At 33.1% G+C, this 23,317-nt stretch overlaps 2 protein-coding genes and 1 pseudogene across 4 annotated transcripts; 1 reads left to right on the top strand and 2 right to left on the bottom strand.

The window, feature by feature from the left end:
• The first annotated feature begins 5,560 nt into the window (after positions 1-5,560).
• Positions 5,561-5,974, top strand: LOC146939505 (protein FAR1-RELATED SEQUENCE 5-like). The gene has a single exon (XM_085749780.1). The coding sequence runs from the start codon at positions 5,561-5,563 to the stop codon at positions 5,972-5,974; it is 414 nt and encodes a 137-aa protein (XP_085605906.1).
• A 1,579-nt stretch (positions 5,975-7,553) lies between these two features.
• LOC146939506 (uncharacterized) lies at positions 7,554-10,901 on the bottom strand (annotated as a pseudogene). Its single transcript, XR_015031671.1, has 3 exons — positions 10,778-10,901; positions 9,069-10,373; positions 7,554-7,770 (listed from the first exon to the last, which is right to left on the bottom strand). The product of XR_015031671.1 is annotated as an uncharacterized LOC146939506 (transcript).
• Positions 10,902-12,255: 1,354 nt separating this feature from the next.
• LOC146939507 (uncharacterized protein At5g08430-like) lies at positions 12,256-19,225 on the bottom strand. Of its 2 annotated transcripts, XM_085753144.1 has the most exons (11): positions 19,157-19,225; positions 18,888-18,993; positions 17,722-17,801; positions 17,071-17,258; positions 16,043-16,916; positions 15,573-15,685; positions 15,190-15,249; positions 14,359-14,409; positions 13,812-13,883; positions 13,433-13,685; positions 12,256-12,918 (listed from the first exon to the last, which is right to left on the bottom strand). In XM_085753144.1, exons 2-11 carry the CDS (start codon positions 18,983-18,985, stop codon positions 12,341-12,343), a joined length of 2,367 nt encoding a protein of 788 aa, XP_085609270.1. In that variant the 5' UTR covers positions 18,986-18,993; positions 19,157-19,225; the 3' UTR covers positions 12,256-12,340. The 2 variants fall into 2 exon arrangements, with proteins under 2 accessions (XP_085609270.1, XP_085609269.1); XM_085753143.1 differs by lacking the exon at positions 19,157-19,225 and having other exon boundaries at positions 18,888-19,088.
• Positions 19,226-23,317: the final 4,092 nt, after the last annotated feature.

Genomic DNA, 23,317 nt, shown 5'->3' on the forward strand with positions numbered 1-23,317 from the left:
TGCAGCCCTTTCCGCTCCTTGTGTGTCTAAAGTTGCCTTCACAAGAGCTAGATCAACTTTGGTAACAGAGTTAAGGAGGGTACGGTTCAAATCTCTGTTTGCTTCCATTAATGCCTTGATATCACTCATCAATCTATCAGCGAGGGTGCGGTTATTTTCATTTGTTATTTGCTCCAATCTACCAACAACATTCAAGAGGGTGCGGTTCGAATCATTGTTTGCTTCCACCAATGCACTGATGGTGCGGTTAGCTTCCTCTATAAGTTGCTCCAATTTAAGCACATTCTTCAACAAAGAATCAGTAGTGACAGTGAGGGTGTTGTCTTTCTCTGTGTCTTCCTCTTCCTTTGGAGCCATGATTAGTATTCCAAATGGTTGTATGCTCCCATTGCTCTTCTTTCCATTAATGCTTCTCCAAAACACGTTTCACCCACTACAACAACAAAATGAAAAGCAAATAAACAAAGAGAAATTCTTGCATGTCCCTTAACACACATTTGGGTAAACAACTTTTAAACATGCACCTAGTATTAAATCTTTCGTGTATAAATTGTTTCAACATAAGAACATGAAACGAGGGGAAACTCTATGTGAACTTAACATATGCTATTCTGATAATATAAGATAATAAGCTTCTGAAACTAAGCTACCAGCTTATAAATATATTATAAATTTTCTTAATTGGTTTTAAACACTTATACAACATTATATCAAATATTTATTTTACAAACACTTGCATTGTCTTCCTTCCTAGCATGCTTTTCTGAATATACACCAAAAAAAATTCTTTAAAATCGAGACTAAGCATAGTTTACATACATTACACTCCTCAACCTAAACCTTTTAACTAAGGACAAAACCATGACTCACAAAAGACCTAAAGAAACAGAATAAACAATTCAACGAACTTGAGATCTCAACAAATTCAACCAACACCAATACATAAACAACATAATGGATCAACGAAATAACAATAACCACAAGTAATATTTTTTTTCAAAAATTAAAACACACAGAGAGAGAGAGAGAGAGAGAGAGAGAGAGAGAGAGAGAGAGAGAGAGAGAGAGAGAGAGAGAGAGTAACATGGTGGGTTAGCGTACAAGCCACAAGTTAATATTCCTATTTTGCTATTAAATTGTGATAAGGGCAAGACAATTTCTCATAAACAAATTCCTCAAAAATAACAGTAAACACTAACACATATATATAAAAAAATTACTCAAACTGAAAACAAAAAGAGATGAAAAAAAAAATTACCACTGCTACCGTCATGCCAACAGCAAAGCCAACAACAATGGCAACAATAACATCAACCACCAAGTCAAACATCTTTTCCCATCTTTTTTTGTAAACCTTGTGCCAAAACCCTTGGTTTTCCCTTGTGGCAACAGCTTTGAGAATCGCAACAGCATTTTCTGCAGCCCTTTCCGCTCCTTGTGTGTCTAAAGTTGCCTTCACAAGAGCTAGATCAACTTTGGTAACAGAGTTAAGGAGGGTACGGTTCAAATCTCTGTTTGCTTCCATTAATGCCTTGATATCACTCATCAATCTATCAGCGAGGGTGCGGTTATTTTCATTTGTTATTTGCTCCAATCTACCAACAACATTCAAGAGGGTGCGGTTCGAATCATTGTTTGCTTCCACCAATGCACTGATGGTACGGTTAGCTTCCTCTATAAGTTGCTCCAATTTAAGCACATTCTTCAACAAAGAATTAGTAGTGACAGTGAGGGTGTTGTCTTTCTCTGTGTCTTCCTCTTCCTTTAGAGCCATGATTAGTATTCCAAATGGTTGTATGCTCCCATTGCTCTTCTTTCCATTAATGCTTTTCCAAAACACGTTTCACCCACTACAACAACAAAATGAAAAACAAATAAACAAAGAGAAATTCTTGCATGTCCCTTAACACACATTTGGGTAAACAACTTTTAAACATGCACCTAGTATTAAATCTTTCGTGAATAAATTGTTTCAACATAAGAACATGAAACGAGGGGAAACTCTATGTGAACTTAACATATGCTATTCTGATAATATAAGATAATAAGCTTCTGAAACTAAGCTACCAGCTTATAAATATATTATAAATTTTCTTAATTGGTTTTAAACACTTATACAACATTATATCAAATATTTTTTTTACAAACACTTGCATTGTCTTCCTTCCTAGCATGCTTTTCTGAATATACACCAAAAAAAATTCTTTAAAATCGAGACTAAGCATAGTTTACATACATTACACTACTCAACCTAAACCTTTTAACTAAGGACAAAACCATGACTCACAAAAGACCTAAAGAAACGGAATAAACAATTCAACGAACTTGAGATCTCAACAAATTCAACCAATACCAATACATAAACAACATAATGGATCAACGAAATAACAATAACCACAAGTAATATTTTTTTTCAAAAATTAAAACACAGAGAGAGAGAGAGAGAGAGAGAGAGAGAGAGAGAGAGTAACATGGTGGGTTAGCGTACAAGCCACAAGTTAATATTCCTATTTTGCTATTAAATTGTGATAAGGGCAAGACAATTTCTCATAAACAAATTCCTCAAAAATAACAGTAAACACTAACACATATATATAAAAAAATTACTCAAACTGAAAACAAAAAGAGATGAAAAAAAAATTACCACTGCTACCGTCATGCCAACAACAAAGCCAACAACAATGGCAACAATAACATCAACCACCAAGTCAAACATCTTTTCCCATTTTTTTTTGTAAAGCTTGTGCCAAAACCCTTGGTTTTCCCTTGTGGCAACAGCTTTGAGAATCGCAACAGCATTTTCTGCAGCCCTTTCCGCTCCTTGTGTGTCTAAAGTTGCCTTCACAAGAGCTAGATCAACTTTGGTAACAGAGTTAAGGAGGGTACGGTTCAAACCTCTGTTTGCTTCCATTAATGCCTTGATATCACTCATCAATCTATCATCGAGGGTGCGGTTATTTTCATTTGTTATTTGCTCCAATCTACCAACAACATTCAAGAGGGTGCGGTTCGAATCATTGTTTGCTTCCACCAATGCACTGATGGTGCGGTTAGCTTCCTCTATAAGTTGCTCCAATTTAAGCACATTCTTCAACAAAGAATCAGTAGTGACAGTGAGGGTGTTGTCTTACTCTGTGTCTTCCTCTTCCTTTGGAGCCATGATTAGTATTCCAAATGGCTGTATGCTCCCATTGCTCTTCTTTCCATTAATGCTTCTCCAAAACACGTTTCACCCACTACAACAACAAAATGAAAAACAAATAAACAAAGAGAAATTCTTGCATGTCCCTTAACACACATTTGGGTAAACAACTTTTAAACATGCACCTAGTATTAAATCTTTCGTGTATAAATTGTTTCAACATAAGAACATGAAACGAGGGGAAACTCTATGTGAACTTAACATATGCTATTCTGATAATATAAGATAATAAGCTTCTGAAACTAAGCTACCAGCTTTTAAGTATATTATAAATTTTCTTAATTGGTTTTAAACACTTATACAACATTATATCAAATATTTTTTTTACAAACACTTGCATTGTCTTCCTTCCTAGCATGCTTTTCTGAATATACACCAAAAAAAATTCTTTAAAATCGAGACTAAGCATAGTTTACATACATTACACTACTCAACCTAAACCTTTTAACTAAGGACAAAACCATGACTCACAAAAGACCTAAAGAAACGGAATAAACAATTCAACGAACTTGAGATCTCAACAAATTCAACCAATATCAATACATAAACAACAGAATGGATCAACGGAATAACAATAACCACAAGTAATATTTTTTTTCAAAAATTAAAACAGAGAGAGAGAGAGAGAGAGAGTAACATGGTGGGTTAGCGTACAAGCCACAAGTTAATATTCCTATTTTGCTATTAAATTGTGATAAGGGCAAGACAATTTCTCATAAACAAATTCCTCAAAAATAACAGTAAACACTAACACATATATATAAAAAAATTACTCAAACTGAAAACAAAAAGAGATGAAAAAAAAAAATACCACTGCTACCGTCATGCCAACAGCAAAGCCAACAACAATGGCAACAATAACATCAACCACCAAGTCAAACATCTTTTCCCATCTTTTTTTGTAAAGCTTGTGTCAAAACCCTTGGTTTTCCCTTGTGGCAACAACTTTGAGAATCGCAACAGCATTTTCTGCACCCCTTTCCGCTCCTTGTGTGTCTAAAGTTGCCTTCACAAGAGCTAGATCAACTTTGGTAACAGAGTTAAGGAGGGTACGGTTCAAATCTCTGTTTGCTTCCATTAATGCCTTGATATCACTCATCAATCTATCAGCGAGGGTGCGGTTATTTTCATTTGTTATTTGCTCCAATCTACCAACAACATTCAAGAGGGTGCGGTTCGAATCATTGTTTGCTTCCACCAATGCACTGATGGTGCGGTTAACTTCCTCTATAAGTTGCTCCAATTTAAGCACATTCTTCAACAAAGAATCAGTAGTGACAGTGAGGGTGTTGTCTTTCTCTGTGTCTTCCTCTTCCTTTGGAGCCATGATTAGTATTCCACGGTGAGGGTGATCACGGGGAATCAAAGACAAGAAAGAAGGAGTAATGAAATAAAAGGTAACATTCCCAATGGCTATGGTGAAAAGAGATGATTTGGTGGTGATAGGTGAGGTTGAGGGGAAAGAGCGATGATTGAACTCAAGGTTTTTGTTTGTGGATGAAGTTGAAGCTTTTTGAGGACTCGCCATATTTTTCTTGAACTGTAAACAGAAAAATCATTTACTCTTATTATATTATTCTTGAACTACTCTCTGTATATATCTGTTTAGGATATTTTTTTGGACCAATAATATGTAGTTGATTTTTGGGTGAATGAAGTGAAAATAAGGCTCGTATATGAAGAGTCAGTTAGAACATACTAACTCTCTACAAAACGGTTATACCTCGGTTACTTGTGGACCAAGCTTACAAAATCAAACTTAAAAGAATAGCTGTCATACCCACTGTTTAAGGAGTAGTAATCATTAGAAATTGTTAATGTTGTTTTCCTGACACGTAAGCAGAAAGACAACAAGAACTCTAACTTTTAATCATATGTTTTATGGAATACAACGAGAACTCTAACTCACATACAAAAACAATAAATCCAATCGCCACTTAGGGTGAATCAGAAAGACAACAAATTTTTTTTGAATACCTAAGACTTTCACATATATTGGTGGTTCCTTAAAAAAAACATATATAGGTGGTTAAAAATTTATCACAATATCTTAAAGATCTTGTTAAGGATTATAAATTTAAAAATTATTATTTTTAAAAGTCAATTATAATTTTTTTTAATGGATTGAATACACAAATTTTTTTATTAAAAAAAAAATTATTATTCAAAGTCTTAAAGAGTGTTTTGGATGCAGTTGTTAGCATTTTCCGATCATAAATGTGGTTGAAAAAATGGTGGTTCATGAATTTGTGGAAGAGCATAACCATGATTTACATCTGCAAGAAACAATTCGTATGTTGTCATCTCAACGAAAAGTTTCAGAATTACACTGCAATGAAATTGATTTAGCATATGATGATGGCCTACAAGAGAGGAAATCATTTCAGTTTGATGAGTAAAGAAGTGGGATGTAGAACTAACTTGGAGTTTACCCGCGTTGATCAACAGACTCATCTTCGAAATAGAAGGCAAATGAGTATGATAAATGGGGAAGCTGGTTATCTTTTGCAATACTTTCAGAGAAAGTCGGGTGAAAATCCAACTTCATACCAAGCCTATCAACTCGAGGTTGAAGATCAAATTACAAATGTGTTCCGGGCAAATGCAAGGATGATAATTGGTTACGATTATTTCGGCGATGTAGCTTCTCTTGGTAGACCCCTGGCAGTATTTTTAGGATTTAACCATCATCGAAAAGCAATCATATTTGGGACAACATTATTATATGATGAAACAGTTGAGTCTTACAAGTGGCTATTTGAGACATTTTAGAGGCACATAAACAAAAAATGCCTCAAATAGTTTTTACTGATGGCAAAAGGACTTGTTGAGGTTGTGCGAAAAACTTACCATGGCCTAAGTACATTTTTAGGCAGTTTAATGAAGGGTGAATCTCACATTTTGATAGATTTTAAGAAGTGTGTGTATGGTAATGAAGATGAAGAAAAAAATGAAGAAGGCTGGAGAACCCTTCTTGTTACATATGATGTTAAGAAAAACATTTGGCTGCAAAGAGTTTACAATATGGAGAAATGGGAATCTTGTTACATAAGAAAGCTTTTAATTGAGAATGTGAAGCACCCATTTTAGTGAAAGTGTGAATGTGGATGTTAAAAGTTTTATGAGTGTGGATTTCGATATAATCAAATTTTTCAAGTGCTTTGAAGTTCTTGTAGAAGAAAAGCGATATAACGAGTTCAAGTGTGAATATGAAACACGCCAAAATAATCCAAGACTCGATAACTCATATCTTACAACAAATGTATGAAATTTATACTCCCATTATCTTTGATCTATTCCAACATGAATATCAGCTGTTTGAAATCTGTTTTGTGAAGAGCATAAACTTACAAACATCATCATTTGATTTTGTTATTTCCATGGCAAGGGATCGAGGAGAGTGGCAAGTGTCATTTGATTTGGATTAGAATTTTAATTTGTTGCTCCTGTCATTGTTTAAACTTTAAACGTATTTATTCATATGGATGTTAAATCAATGCTCAAGTACTATATCTTGAAGAGGTGGACAAAGAAAAAAACAGGGAGTTGCCTATTACTGTTGTTAGTGATGTGGTAGAAGACGTGGATTTCTCCCCAACACAATGCTATAAGGATATGTGTCCCTGCTTTATCAAGATAGTCACTGAAGCATGCACCACCATTCTAATTTCACCAGCAACAATTTCCCAACTTTCCCTCTCAAAATTGTTCAACCGATGGCTTTTGTTAAAATAACCTTGTATATGTTGAGATGATAAACAATTGTACAAATGATACATGTTTCATTCAAATCCTGTACGATGGATGAGAAATAGATTGTGATTCATCGAATCTTAGCATACGGGGAACACTGAACGAGGAATACCATTTTATTTGATAAACAAGCCTTATGAGTTAACATTCGTTGATGTTTTATAACCCCAGCATCTTGAATGAGACTAAATTATCAGTTTTATGAGTGAGAACTCAGAAGAAATTGAAACCAATCAGATTTCCACTTTTTAATATTAATGTGCTCATCAAGGTGTTCAATGATTTAACTATGTAATGAAGCTAAAAATTACATCAAGCTCCCTAAGTTAATAAAACAAGGATCTCATGCACAAAGGAAAACTTGCAACAAGAATATGGCAGCAAGCATTAAAAATCAACAATCACACAACCAACTAACTACAAGGAATTTCACTCAAGCTATCAAGCTATGAAAGAAATAGAGTTAATAGACTTGGCCTAATATAGGAATCGTGATGAATGTTTTGAAATCTCAACAAAACTAAAAATGTGAATAAGATGTCTGTCACTTCTAATATCCAACACGCCGAGATGTTTTTTGAGAATTAGTGCTAGTGAATAATAAGATAAATAAAATAATATGTAACAAGTTAAGATGTTATGAGAATAAGTGCTAGTGAGTAATGAAATCCAAAATTGAAACTGCAGAATGGAGTTCAAATGAAAAAAGCTGCTCTCCATCTTCATCGCCTGTACCATCTAGTCCTCCCTCATCATTATGTCCATTGGTAGTGTTTGTATTTATATCAGATCACCATTTCGCATCGTCATGATCTCTGCATAGGAAAAATAAAACATTGGTGAACATGAGAATAGATGTTATATACACAAAGTACATGTGTTGCACATATTCATGATTTTTGTCGCGGTATCCTTATCCTATCGGACACGTCCCCCAATATGCCTAGAGTTTTTTTTATTATAAAAAAAAGGTATATAATCCGATACTCCATAACTGAACAGTCATACACCAGACTGAATGTTTTTCCCAAACTCTATTTGTCTCAGCCACAGGTCAAAATATACATGGCAGATACATGTAAGAAAGTTTTCATACTTCAATTTCGGAAGCTAATAGTTTGTAATATAATTTGGATATAATTTGGCTTACCATCAAGTTTGGGCAAGTCTTGGCCCTATCAACATGTCATTAGATGCTCGAACAATCAAAATTTCAGCAGCCTAATTAACTAACATCAAAAAATAATTTTCTGGCTTCCTGATTAGTAATTTACCATCTTCATTGCAGATCTCAACAGGTAAGAGGTGCGTAAAAATTTCTAAGAAAAATTAAATTGCAGGTTGTCATAAAGAAAACATGAAAAAGTTCTATACACATTTTCAACAAAATATCACATCATTCTGACTTGTATCTAAGCACTTGAGGAACCCTCCCTAAAAGCTAGCTACCAAAGAGGCACTTAAACACTCCACCAAGCATCCCATTCTATTGAGTGTGAGACTTGGGCACCCCATAACACTCTCGAGTACCTATCACGTTCTTCATTCCTATTTAATTATTCATGTTTCTTGCGTCAAAACAAAAAAAGTCATATTACTGTTTTATCTGGTCTCTAATCATCCTGAATAAGTTGAAACTAATAATCATACTTCAGACATGAAGTTGATATGAGTCAAAAGTGAACAGAGAAGCAAACTAAATACTAAATAGCCTCCCATCTGGATTACGCTCTTAATCAATGATGAGTGGAAAAACTGAACCCCTTCGGATTTTCTTGTGGAATTTGTGTACCTCTTAATCTGTTTACATTCTCTATCCATAACAAAATGTTCATGTCAGTGTTAAACACAACCTATATTATAAATTATTTCTTATACTAATCTGATTTGGGGAATCAAGAAGCAAGTGTGCATTTTTTTCAAACCGTCCAAACATTTTTTAAAAACAATTGAAGCCATCTACCCTATAAGTCAAATGATTTTCTACATAAGGCCATGCATGATTATAAAATAGTTAAGTATAGAACAGTTGAAAGAAAGGTGATAATAGTGGTAACCACCAATACTATATCAAATTTTCCATAATACTTTTTTTAAAGATCAAATAATTTACCTGATGCCAAGTTGCAGATTAAGATTCATATAATAGCTTTGATGGTCTTCAAAATTGCCCATATGCACGATCTCTTCTTTGCTTTCTTCGCACTAAATGCACCCTGTTTTTTGTTGTTGTTATTATTATTATTATGTGTTACTTCTGAATACGGTCTGATTTTCTCCACAATAAGAACTCCTTGCATATATTCCCTTTTGATAACCAAAGGGCTCAGACCAGATGCCTCAGACTTACCTTTATTTGAAATCTGCAATGAAGTGGAACCATCGGGATTTTGAAGGGCCCATATCTTCAGGCCTTTCTCTGTCACTTTTTTAACAACCCAATCACCCTCGTTTATCGTTCCAATTGAGCGTGTGTATTTTCCATTGTCATGGAGAAGTTTACTCATGAAGTTACCAATATCGACATCCTCGTTAGCATATCTATAAACTCCATATCCATGTATAAGTACATTTGACCAACAACCATCAAAGACATCACCAGCAGCCCAACTCATAATCCATGTTTCATCCATTTTGTCTTTTGTCAAATTTCCAATGTAGACATCACCATTTGAAAATCTATAAACTCCAAATCCATGTCTAAGTCCATTTGACATACAACGATAAAAAACATCACCATTAGTGCAATCGAAAAACCATCTCCCAACATCCATTTTCCCTGTTTTCCAATTTCCAGTGGAGACATCCCCATTTGCGGATCTATAAACTCCATATCCATGTTGAAGTCCATTTGACCAACAACCATAGAAGACATCACCAGTATCCCAACTCATAATCCCTGATCCATCCCTTTCATTTTTTTTTCCAAATTCCGATATAGACAGCCCAATTTGCATATCTATAAACTCCAAATCCATGAAGCGCAATTGATCGACAACCATCAAAAACATCACCACAAGTCCAATTTCCAATGTAGACATCCCCATTTGCAAATCTAGAAACTCCATATCCATGTACAAAATCATTTGACCAACAACCATCAAAAACATCACCATTAGCCGAAGTCTCAATCCCTCTTCCATCTCTTTTATCATTTTTCCAATTTCCAATGTAGCTACCTCCATTCTTATAAGTTTGGGTGCCATTGCCATGACGGCAATTCCCAAAGAATTCACCCTCATACTTGTCTCCTGATGGCTCTATGAATAGTCCTTTCCCTGTCTTATCTCCATCAACCCAATCACCCTCATATATTGATCCATCATCAAACCGTGTGTACTTTCCTTTGCCATGAGCAAGTCCATTCTTGATGTTACCAATGTAGACACCCTCGTCTGAATACAACATCTTTTTAAACCTACAGTTTACAAAGAAACAATGAAATCATAATCATAATCATAATCATAATCATAATACATAGATGATGTAGAATAGAGGAATACACGGATCAGTCAATATAACAGAACCACAAATGCATACATGCATGTTGTGGTTTGTTTGTAGTAAATAAATGGTTTTGAAATAAAAAAAAAAAAACATGATTCTAAGTCGTAACAGAGAAATCCGACAACCCCATCAGCTCACACATGCAGATAGATGTCTCTACCAGCACACAAGAGCATGAATTAAAAAAAAAAAAAAAATCAAAAATCGAATTCCACCAAACCCATAATAATACTAAAGTTGCTACTTTCTACCAACACAAAACAAACAGCATATATAACTATAAAAAAAAAAAAAAAAAGAAACTACAGAGTTTACCGGATTGCTTATGTCGATCACGTACGTTCGTTTTTCCCGATCTCCTTCGACTTTTCGATTCTTTTAATCGTGCTTGTTATCTACTGTAACATAAAACCCTCTATTTATTTTTGAGGAAAAACCCTCTATTTATTATAGGGTTAATTATGTTTCTAGTCCCTATAAAATAGCGACCTTGTAAGTTTAGTCCCTACTTAATTTTAATAGCATTTTTAGTCCCTAATTTTGTTTTCTGCACTGAGTATTAGTCCCTACTCAATTCAAATTTGTTTAATTTATGCTTAAACTCTTAAATTTTTGAACAATTTTTTGCAGACATGTTTAGAACATTACTAAAAGTTCGTCCGCAAAACATTATTGCAAAATTTGATTTCTACATCCAGATTTTATTACTTTTTATCTTTAACTTTTGTCGTTTTAAAAAATTCATATTTAATTCATTTCATGTCAGAAAATTCTAAATTTTAGTAAACGAACCTTTCATAGTGTTCCAATCTTGTCTCAAAAAAAATCGTTCAAAAATTTAAGAGTTTAAGGATAATTAATCAAACTTTGTTTTAGCAGGGACTAAAATTATAAGTAATTTTTTTTATAGGGACTAAAAATGCTATTAAAATTAAGTAGGGACTAAACTTACAAGGTCGCTATTTTATAGGGACTAGAAACATAATTAACCCTTTATTATATTCATCATAATGATTTAGGCTTAGTTTTAAATCTAGGGTTAAATATGTTTTTGGTCCCAATAAATATGTCAACTTTTCGTTTTAGTCCCTCTAAATTTTTCCTTCAACTTTTAGTCCCTATAAAATTTTCAATCACTACTTTTGATCCCTATTTTTAATTTAATTTTTGTATTTTTTAATGAAATTCACAGGAAAATATTCTTTAGACATTCAAACTCAATCTAGGACCACCGCCTGTACGAATCAAGTGAAAACAAATTGTCACACTTTTTAGTCCATTTTTAGTTTCTAAATCAACTGACCAATAAGATAAGATAAGATGTCTCTTTTTTTTTTTTTTTGAGCAATAAGATGTCTCTTTTAAAATATATACATATGATCAATAAGTTGTTTGATTGTTTGTGATTTAATATGTCAACAATAAACCATAGTCTGCTAGCTTTAAATCATTTTTCTCTTATCTAGCTTCACTTGTTTGCTTATGCAGTAAAATGTGAATTATGCAGTCATAAATTTTAAAAATATAAAATTCTTGAAAATTTATTGTACTCCATGAAACTGTGGATAATGGTTGAAACCTGATCATAATTTTATGAAAAATAGAGATAAGAGATAAACACATTTGGAGTCACTATTTTGATGTTCAAAAACATTGCATGTGTTTGGATTTGTGAAATTTTTGGATTTTCGGTGCGGACAGTTAGCAGTTTGACAACTTCAAAAACATCACTGAGTTGAGTCTCTACTCAGATTGTATGACAAGGAGTGCAAGAAATAAGAACATGTTAGAGATTGACATGAGAAATAAGAATTATACTGGCAAATTTTTCGATCTCACAAAGTGTCAAAGGATAAAGTACTTTTTTATCCTTTGACATCAAGGAAAAAAGAGCTTAAGTGCATCCCTCAGAAGCATTGCCTCTCTTTCACTCTCACCCGTCCTCCAGACCTTGAAGTCTAAGGGAGCATAGGTGGAATCCAATTCACTCCAGTGTTTGAGTACAGACATTGGAAACGGCCCTCTTGTTCCACAGCCACGAACACCTGAACAGTGCCAAATAGGAATATCAATACTCTCTACTCCCTTTCTTCCAGATGAAGTTACTTCAATACTCACATCTTCTTCATCACTGTCACTTAACCCTGTAGCATCATTGACGATCACCTTAATGGGATCAGCAACCGTAACGCTTCTCCTTTCCTTTACTTCATGATTGGCATCCATGTTAGTACTCAGATTTCTGCAATCCACATCATCAGAAGCAGATATAGTGTTACTTGATTGAGGCAAGCCACATTTTCCTGGGTTTAAGGTCTGACAATTAGAGTTTGATTCTTTAAGGAATGCAGGCTTGCCATCATCTTTCTCTTGAGAATCATTAAAGACAGATAATTGTTCGCCAGTAGCAGGAAAGGCTGGATCATCCTGGTTATTTTTCCCTGGAGTTTTTGGACCTAAGTCATGAAAAATAACACAGGATATAGTGAGATACATTTTACACGTACTTGGTAAAAAGTAAAAACTTAAATGAAATTAGTTGCACGTTAACTTTTTTCTATGTGAAGAACTTCAATTAGTGAATCAAATATAGGAACAAAATAATAAAAAAAAAAATATCACGACTAGATTATAAATAAGTGAAAGTGATCCTCTGGAGCATAATAAAACATTAAAGGATATATTATATTGAACTCGGACTGTGATAATCGGAGTACATCGGTGGTGAGAAATGGAAAACAAACAACATTAAAAGGAAGAATGCAAGAAGCAGCACATGAATGCGGTTATTAACACCAGCCAATATATTTGATTTCTAAGTTGTCACTGTAGAGAGAATCTCAATGCAATGACAATGTGAAGAAAATGACAGATGCAATATCAAGAATCCTATATAAAGATTGTTAAAAAATGGAGGTAGTTGAAGCACAAAATAGATATATTAAGAGAGAGTAGGAAAGCCTCACAAACCTACAACATCTGCTCTCTTATCCAGACACTGGGCAAAACCATCATGTGTGGAGTATTTTCCAAAAGTGTCACAAGTCTCTCCAATGGGTAATTCTGGCAAATCCTTTTGCTCTAGCATATCTTTTCTTGAGGAATCTTCTGGTGACAGATTAGTACCAACCAGTTCAGGAATTACTTTCGGAATTTCGCTTAATAAACGTGATTGTTCGGATGCAGACTCAAGCTTCTGTTTTTGGTCCATGTACTGAGCAAGTGTATGGAAAAATGGTTAAGGCACAAATTGTCGGCATTAAATTAGGGAACATATTACCAATTCACAACATTTTTCCCTTTAGCTTTTAATATGAGGTAACATTAATAAAAACATCACAAAAGGATATTCTCTCCTCCATCCCTTTTCATTGGCCCGATCAATACGATTTCGTAACAATTCTATCTCCCTTGAGATCCACTGCCATATAAAGCAGAATAAAGACAATTATCAGTAACAAAATATGATAGATCAGAGGTTCTTTTATACTCCAAAGCAAACAGACAAAATATGATAGATCAGAGGTTCTTTTATACTCCAAAGCAAACAGAAATGTTCAATAATGTTAATAAGCATTAGACAAATTAAAGGATGGGAGGGATAACTTAAGGGAAGATTCTTAATTTCCAGTTTGTTTTGTAGATTTACCGCCTCCTGGCACATTCTTAAGTAAATATCACAATTATGTGAATGTAAATTCTATGCATGTACAATAATTTTTTTGTACGTTGGGAAATAGAATGAGAGTTTTTGCCGTTTTTAAATTTCATGATTCATAGCCCATGTTCACATGCTAGATTGCAAGAAACTTTACCTTGAATTATATTGAGCTCTATCTTTACAATTGAAAAAGGGATTATATTACACAACACAATAATATTGATATGCCACATACATGCTTTGTGATATCTTCATGCAGAGTTCTGGCTTTCTTCTCAAGCTCCAGCTGTGAAACACAACGGTGGTTATCATTTGGTCACAACAAAGTCAATCAGTTAATATTTAACAAATTGATTCTTATTCATAATGAATACAATTCTCACACAAGGGAATAACCATAACATCAATGTCATTTAAAATGACAAATTTTTTTTTTTAAAGATTCTGAGAGAAAACAAAAAATAAAAACGCCTAGATTGTGTGGCAATAAATCTATAGTATGCTTCTGTTTCTCAATGGAAGAACCATGTGGACATATAGCTTTCTATGGTTTTTACAATGGAAGAAATAGACTTTGACTTCAATGTCAAAGAGTCAAAACATGCACTGGCTACTACCTTTACATTTTAATTTTTTTTTTTTTGAAAGACCTTTACATTTTAATTATCAAACAAAATAATGAATATTAGAATAGTTGAAACAAGTGAACAGCATTAGTTTAAGGCTAGATTTTGAAGAAATTGGTATAATGGTAGACTAGCTTAATATGCTCTAGCTTAAATTTCAATCTTGATCTATGGATACCTGATGTATATGACTATATGTACTGCAAAGAAGCTTCTGTAGAAGTATTACTTTTATTACTATGTTATTAAGTAAACTTCATTTACCATTTCTTTTTAAGATATTTTCTAGTACATCCCCATAATATTGCACCACATAATAATAAATTCTTACTATTAAAATCTGAAAAGATTTACAGGGACCTTATTTATATCCGATCAAATGACCAAGCATAATTTTTTCTTATGGCACATACTAAATCACTCACACACAGAGAACTTACTATAGTTGGCTTTTGGGGCAGACCATTTGTCATTCTCTGATACAGATCTTGACATTCTTCCTGCAGATATAATGCTTATGATTAGGACCAACTAGGGTGAGTGTTACACAAATCATAGGCATATTTTTTTTGAAGAATATGGATACACAAATCATATCGGATAACATCAACAAATTTTGAAATCAATAACAAATAATGACCTCCACATCAGATACCCAGCTATGCTCTTACTCAGGAAATAATACAGTATATTCAACATCTAATAGAAAAATGGTTTAGAAAATTAGTTTCATTTTAACTTGGAAAATACTACTTTGATTGCAACCAGGATTCAGAATTGGGGGATATTGCATCAGAAAATATTGTTGGCAAAGTAATAATACCTCAGAAAAGTCAACATCAGAAATTTGGCTGATAGGTACATCTTTCGGCACATTAGAAAGCCGGAGCAGAATTTCTTGGTTGATGTCATCTTGCTTTGATGATCTGTTGATTCCTGTGATATGGATACATATGTCAATGTATGCATATAAGAAAAGTATGATAGCAAATAAAAGGTCACTCATGTTGACTTCCTTCTGCAGCAATGTATGACTTAGTCGTGTGCAATATTCTTTTGTACCAATTAAAGCATATTGCTATCAAAATTACATGCATGATCCTCTTCTACTTAAAAGAATACATTTAATCATGAAGCAAAAACAAGATTTTAGAAATAAGACCAAGAAAAATGAGAATATGATAGTCTGTACTTGAAAATCTGAAGCTAACAAAACTAACTACTTAACTTTTAATAAAAAATTGTATGGTTTATTTTTTCAGTCCAGTAACTTTAAGCGAAGACCAAGATTACCTTTGACTTGTACGAGCAGATGAGAATTCTTCTGTAAATAGTCATTTGGGTCGGATTTGATTCTAACATAACTTCCCAACACATTGCCATCGGTTTCTGGTTGCTTCAAAAGCTCCTCAATTAAGCTCCTCTTCAGGTAGACAAGTTTTATGTTTGAACTAACTATAGCTGCAAATCCACTTGGCAGCTCTTCCGAACGTACATTCTGACAAGATTTTATAGTTGAATTCAAATTTCCGTGCTTTCGAAATTTGAATGCCTGATTGTCATCCCTTTCTTCTGAACTACTATCAGTTTCTTCAAAATTATCAACAAAATGAGATGCAAGAAGCTTCTGTATGTTGTTCTTTTTAACTGTTTTCCGCCTCAGCAAAGTTTTTAAATTTGCATCACAGATTATCTTCTTTTTCTTGGGGTCAAAAAGCTGGTTTTTGTGGCAGTAATCATTGACGATCGAAGCAACTTCAATTTCGGAAAAAGCTTTGGCCGTGTCTCTACCAATATTTTTAAGAAAATCTATGAGACTTCTTGAACCCCATCCTACAAAATCCTTTTTCTTATCTTTCGCTACTTTCCCATTTATTGATTTGAGCTTTTTCGTACACTTCTTTCTCTTCACTGATTTAACTCTTGACGTGCCATCGAAGTCGTCACAATCAGATCCTATAAAGTTGCTCACATCAGAATCACCAGTATCATCTTGCCCCTCACCTATTTCATACGGATCCAAGTCACGCTTGTTTTTCCCATTTTTAACGATGTCACGGGCAATGTAAATATCCTGAGAATTCAGCCCTTCTCTTTCTTTGATAACTTGATAATATTCTAAAAAGTAACTTTCAACTGTATCTGGATCTCTCATATCTATCTTCTCCTGCAAAAGAAAAAGCACATAATTACAAGATATACAGAGAAAGAGAAAATTTATACGGCCTGGTTTTTGTTTCTTTAGAATTCCGCATATTGTTGCAGGTTGCTGTTTCTTTTGCTGGACATAATATAAGGCATGATTGAAAAAAATATCTCACCCCATCAGAATCAACATCAGCATCTGTCTCAATTAGAAATGCAAGTTTTGAGCAGTGCCTACAAAATCCTTTGTTTCTTTTGACAGTGGCAAATTCAGCATCATAGAAGCATCTTCCACAAACAGCTATTGGGCAACACAAGCACATAAACTTTGATGCTCTACCGCAAAGGTAGCAATAATGGGAACCTATAAAAATTATTCAAAAGTCATTCACCATCAAAGTAATTAAAATACATTTTGCCATATTTTCTTAAACAGGAACAGACAAAGAAAACATAATAAAGAATGAATTTAATCGCAACAACCAACACTGTTTAAAAAGTTAACGAGGCTGTCAATTCTGGTGCAGTTTTCTACAGCAATGTTAGGAACTAAATAAATATATCGCATAAAAAGTAAAATCTCTTAGAGTTGAAGAGAAACATAACACCAACTTCTCAAGCATTTTTGAGATAATCAGGATTCAGGATATGCATATAGAGTGTTTGAAATCTAAACTCGGGCAAGAGCATATTTTCAAGAAACATACAAGATGGCTAATTGTCATGGTGGTATCAAATTCATAAATGTGTACCACACCAACAAAAGTAAAGGAAATGTAATTGAATTTCCAACGGTAAAGGCAAAAATAAAAGATGAAGCAGCTTACCACAACACCAATTATTGTCATTCTCCATAAAGGAAGCATCATGACCCAAGCATTTAGCATGATAGGTTTTAAGGCAATCCCTTTAATCAACCATAAAAAAGAAAGTCACACAAAAATGTCATTGCAAAATGATCCAAGTATCCAATAGTAAAACATACTAATGATAGTGATGACCAAGCTTTGCTTCATAAAAACAACAAATCGATCAACAAAAATTAAATAAATATAACCTAAATACCAGCAACTTCTTTGTGAAAATTACTTCACAGTTATCCTGTTTTTTGTAATGCCAAGCACATGCAAGATAAGAAACAAGTATGAAATGACTGCTACCAATTATAAAAACAGCAAACAAGCAGATGATATGATAAATGTTTTAGTTTGATATCACTCAAAATTTACATATGATATCACTCAATTTCCTTATATTAATGTTACAAAATTTGTTTCATATTAATCAATGTTTAAGATTTTTTCATCACTGATTAAGCAAAACAATGATGGGCGTAACAAATCTATGAAGCGCGGGCACGGACACCGAATACGACATTGCTACAAACACGGGTAAAAGTTTGAAAAAGTCAATTAAATGAACATGATCACACACACGCATGTCAATGTCGAACACGCCTTCCTTCACATGTGTTGTGTCAGGGATACTAACAATAAATAAATGTTACTCAATCAGTTTCATGTAATGACTTTGGAGTATGAACAGAACACACTACTTATTTGGGGGAAAAACAAAATAAAAAATTAATTTCATTGAAAACCTAATAAAATTTCAGTAAATAAGAAAATTTTAAACGAAAAAAAAAAACTATATGATTAATTTAAAACAAAGAGAGTAAAATGGGTATAGTAGGTGATGATCCCTAAAAATATCACAAACTCATGCAAACATCACTATGAAGACCTGAAAAATAGTTTTTAGGGCTTATAACTATGATCAAGTTAGTAGATCATGATCGTAATGATAACATGCATTGATGTTGAAGATACCTAAATATATGCATGAAAATTATAATGACCTAAAGTTTGTGAAAATTTTCAGCTGAGAGAACATAAAGAGTAAAATCTACTACAATATTGAAATTAATTAATTATACAAAAAAAATTAAAAAAATTAAAAATAACATGCATTGATGTTTTGAGAAGATATATACCTGAAATCACAGACTCTCAATTCACCACCATCTTTGCAAACAAAGCACCATTCTTCAGCGATCTCTTCCTTTTTTCTTTTGTAATTCTTTTTTCCCATCTTTCGATCTTAGAAATAAAAATGTCACCTTTTATGAAACGTACAATAACTCAACCGTGTAGGTGAAGAAAACGAAAATGTGATCGATTTTACAGAAAGAATAACGAAACAAACGAAAACGTTAATTGAAGAATTTTTTTTAGAGAGAGAGAGTAGAAGAAGAGATATTACCTTGTAAGGAACGTTTGAAGCGTTACGAAAGTGAATGAAAATGTATTTGTGTGAATTTGTTACATCAATAAATAAATAAATGGATGGGCTATACTAAAAGGTGAAAGTGACTGAGTGACTGAGTGAGTGAGTGGAAGGTGGTGAATTTGTCCGAAAATCATCATTATTATTACTTATCACAGATTTTATTACTGCTCTTGTCAAAAAAAAAAAGATTTTATTACTGCTGTGCTACAGATACACTCTCCAACAACGGCAAAAGTTATGATGCATAAGTCATTTCCTTATGCACCATGCATAAACATATCACAACCGTCAGATAAGAGACACGTGTTATAATCTTGTGCTTCAGCTCTACATTTCCCCATCTCTCTCTACATTCCTCTAAACTTTTCTGGAGAAACGAACTGGAAACAAAGAAGATGAACATTCGTCCTTGAATCGATACTGGATCTGTTCTTATCAATGTTGTACCCGTCCGATTTGTGCAACACGAACTCCTTCTCTTTTCACGTGACTCGGATCTGTTGAGCCTTGAACCGATTTGTTGTTGTTGTACGAATTCGATCCGAACAAGCTTGCGTTACTGTTGAGAGAATACGAATCGGTTGATAATTTGTGAGCCAGAATCGAGTTCTTCTTCTCCTTTCAAAGTCGATTTTGGCTTGTATGTGAAGCTTGAAGGCTCGGTGTTGTTAGTGACAGATTTGAGTGTAAAAGGGTTCGGTTGTATTGATATCGGATCTGTTATTGTGTTGATTTCTGGAAAAATATGTGAAGGCTTATGATGAACACATATGAATGTTCATATGAATGTTCATAACTTTTGTAATTTTTTTTGGTTTTGATATGTTATTAGAAGAGAGAGAATATTTTTGGTGTTTATATTGATTGAGGGACCAAATTGACCACTTTTTTGGAGTCCAACCCACATAAACCATTTCCACTGCAAAACCATTAGACAATTAGTTTGGTTTCACAAAGAACACTATCAAAACCATTAAACCATACTTATGGTTTCAACAATAGTTTTTATTTAAAACTATTTATCAATAATGATTTTCACTATTCTTTTAGGAGCACTTGTTGTGGAGCACTTGTTATTGAAAATTATAACATTCATATTCTTTGTTGTTACGTATTCATGATTATAGGTTGTAACAAAACCATTAGACAGTTAGTTTGGTTTCGCATAGAACACTATCAAAACCATTGAACCATACTTATGGTTTCAGTAATAGTTTTTAGGGTTAATTATGTTTTTGGTCCCTACAAAATTGCAACCTTGTAAGTTTAGTCCTTACTTAATTTTAATAGCATTTTTAATCCCTACAAAAAAAAATTTACTTATAATTTTAGTCCCTGCTAAAATAAATTTTGTTTAATTATCCTTAAACTCTTAAATTTTTTAACGATTCTTTTTATACAAGTTTAGAACACTATGAACGGTTCATTTACTAAAATCTACTCCTTCCGTTTCAAAATGAGTGTCGCTTTAGCCAAAAAAATTTGTTTCAAAATGAATGTCGCTTTCAGTTTCCAATGCAATAATAACCTTTTCTTTTCAATTGTACCCTTCAATTAATACTCTGCACACTACTTCCAAAGTATTACTTTTAAAACTAACCAATAGTTAATAAGGATAATTTGGTAAAATAACCATTCTCTTTCTTTTAATCATTGCATTTCTTAATATGTGTGTAAATACCTAAAACGACACTCATTTTGAAACGGAGGGAGTATAATTTTTTAACATAAAATAAATTAAATATGAATTTTTTAAAACGACAAAAGTTTAATATATAAGTAACAAAAATATGGACGTAGGAATCAAATTTTTGCGATATTTTTTTCGGAGGACCTTTTAATAACGTTCTTAACACGCCTGTAAAAAAATTGTTGAAAAACTTAAGAGTTTAAGCATAAATTAAACAAATTTGGATTGAGTAAGGACTAATATTGAGTGCAGGAATTTTTTGTAGGGATTAAAAATGCTATTAAAATTAAGTAAGGACTAAACTTACAAGGTCGCCATTTTGTAGGGACCAAAATGATAATTACCCCTAGTTTTTATTTAAAACCATTTATCAATAATAATTTTCACTATTCTTTTATTTTATTTACCATTTGACAATTATTTAATAGGTTATAAGTGTGTACTATTAAGTGGTTACTTAATAATGATTTAATTTAATGTTTATCACATTTTTTTTTATTACAAAACCATTTTGGTTTCACATTGAAAACTATCAAAATGTGTACTATTCAGTTTTGCAATCTTCTCTAATTTTTGAAGGAATGCAGTATAGACCTTTATATTAAAGGCGTGGTGCAACTGATAATGAGTGTGCAGTTACATGATGCTTGCAATCTTCTCTAATTTTTGAAGGAATGCAGTATAGACCTTTATATTAAAGGCGTGGTGCAATTGATAATGAGTGTGCAGTTACATGATGCTGAAGGGCACAATTTCATACTATAGTTTTTGAACTCATATATAATTCAGTTTAGATAAACTTGTATCTATAACTCAGTATATATAAACTTGCACATGCTTGAGGCCATATATGCCTATGTTGTCAATTCACCATTTTGCGGTGGAGTGGCGGTGTCGCCGCACCCGTACTTGAGAAAGTGAAGTAGGTTTGTATATTTATGAAATGAAATATCAATGCTACAGGGGAAGATGAGATTTTAATTTGGTGGGGTCCATTTGGCGCCAAAAAGATGAAGCAATGAGGAATTTGTTTTTCTTTGGGGTGTAAGAAGGAATTCTGTTGGGCTAGGTGCATAATGGGTTGGACTTAAGCTTTCACCTGGGATGTAGAAAGCAATTATGTTGGGTGTAGAAAACAATTATGCACGGTGCATAAGGATATCCTTATGCACCATAACCACACCCTCCAACAACACTAATAAAAAAAAGAAAGAAAGGTTTTGCTGACCAATGTCCTAAGGGCAATGGTTAAGGAATTCAGAAGTAGAAGTTTTATCTTGGTAATGTAAGATGTTACATTTGACCAAGTAATGATTATACTACTTTTTACTAAAAACTTACTTGTTTTAGTTGCTTAACCAATTTCGTTGGGACACTAGTTTTTTTTTTTTGACGTTTGGGACACTAGTTAGCATTCTCCTAAAAAGAAATGTGTTAATTTTTTCTTTTTGAAAGAAAGAAATGTGTTATTTGAACAACTATTGATTAACAACTTATTTGACAACCATAGTTTTACATATTGACACGAAAACTAAATTAATAGAGATAAAGTAAAAATATAATGTGCCGAGAAAGTTGTCATAAATTAAATTTAAAAATATTATTTCTCAATAAAAAAACACTTATTAATAGGCTTTTGGGGAAATGTGAATTGAGATTTGAGACATGTCATTAACATAAATGAATAGTATTTGGTCAAACTTGTTTTTTAGGTATAATATTTGGTCAAACTTTATCAAAATATTAAATTATTTTATTATCAATTTCTTTTTTATTATTAGAAAAAATCTTTTGTTGTGTGTATGCTTAAACACTATTTATTTATGCTTGTGATCAAAGTAGAATTTCTCATGTGAATTTCTAGTATGTTATGTCGTCTACTCCCTCCATCCTTATATATAAATCTTCGTTTTAATTTTTTGACAAAAATAAATAATATTAATTCATTTAAATTAATACAGTGCAGCAACACAGTACAAATTCAAATTCGTTAAAACAAAAACAATGTATCCGCCATCAACTCACAACATCAACATATCAATAGCATGAAACAACATATGTCTACAAATATGTAAATTGGCTTATGTCGTGAAGATTTTTCTTATTGCCTCTAATTACCATAGTATCCTTTACGTTTTTTCCTCTTTCACTCTCTTGCTTCTTCTTCTACTCTCTTGTCTTGTCTCTCCTTGCTCTCTACACTTTCGTTTCCTTCTTTACCTGAGTTCTACACTTTGTTAACAACCTCTACATACACACCAAAGGGTAACAATCCGAATCCTAACTCTTCTACCTCCAATCATTTCTTTATGTATAAAGAAGAATGTATTCAAAAAGGGCTGAATGAATGTACTCATAGTATGATTGCTAAAATTTTAGCTAATAAATTGATTCCTAAACACATTCTACAAAGCACTTTGATGGGTATCTGGTGTAATATATAG

Source organism: Medicago sativa, chromosome 3 (genome assembly GCF_051527215.1).
Source record: "Medicago sativa cultivar Bolivia chromosome 3, Bolivia_mono, whole genome shotgun sequence".
NCBI lineage: Eukaryota > Viridiplantae > Streptophyta > Magnoliopsida > Fabales > Fabaceae > Medicago > Medicago sativa.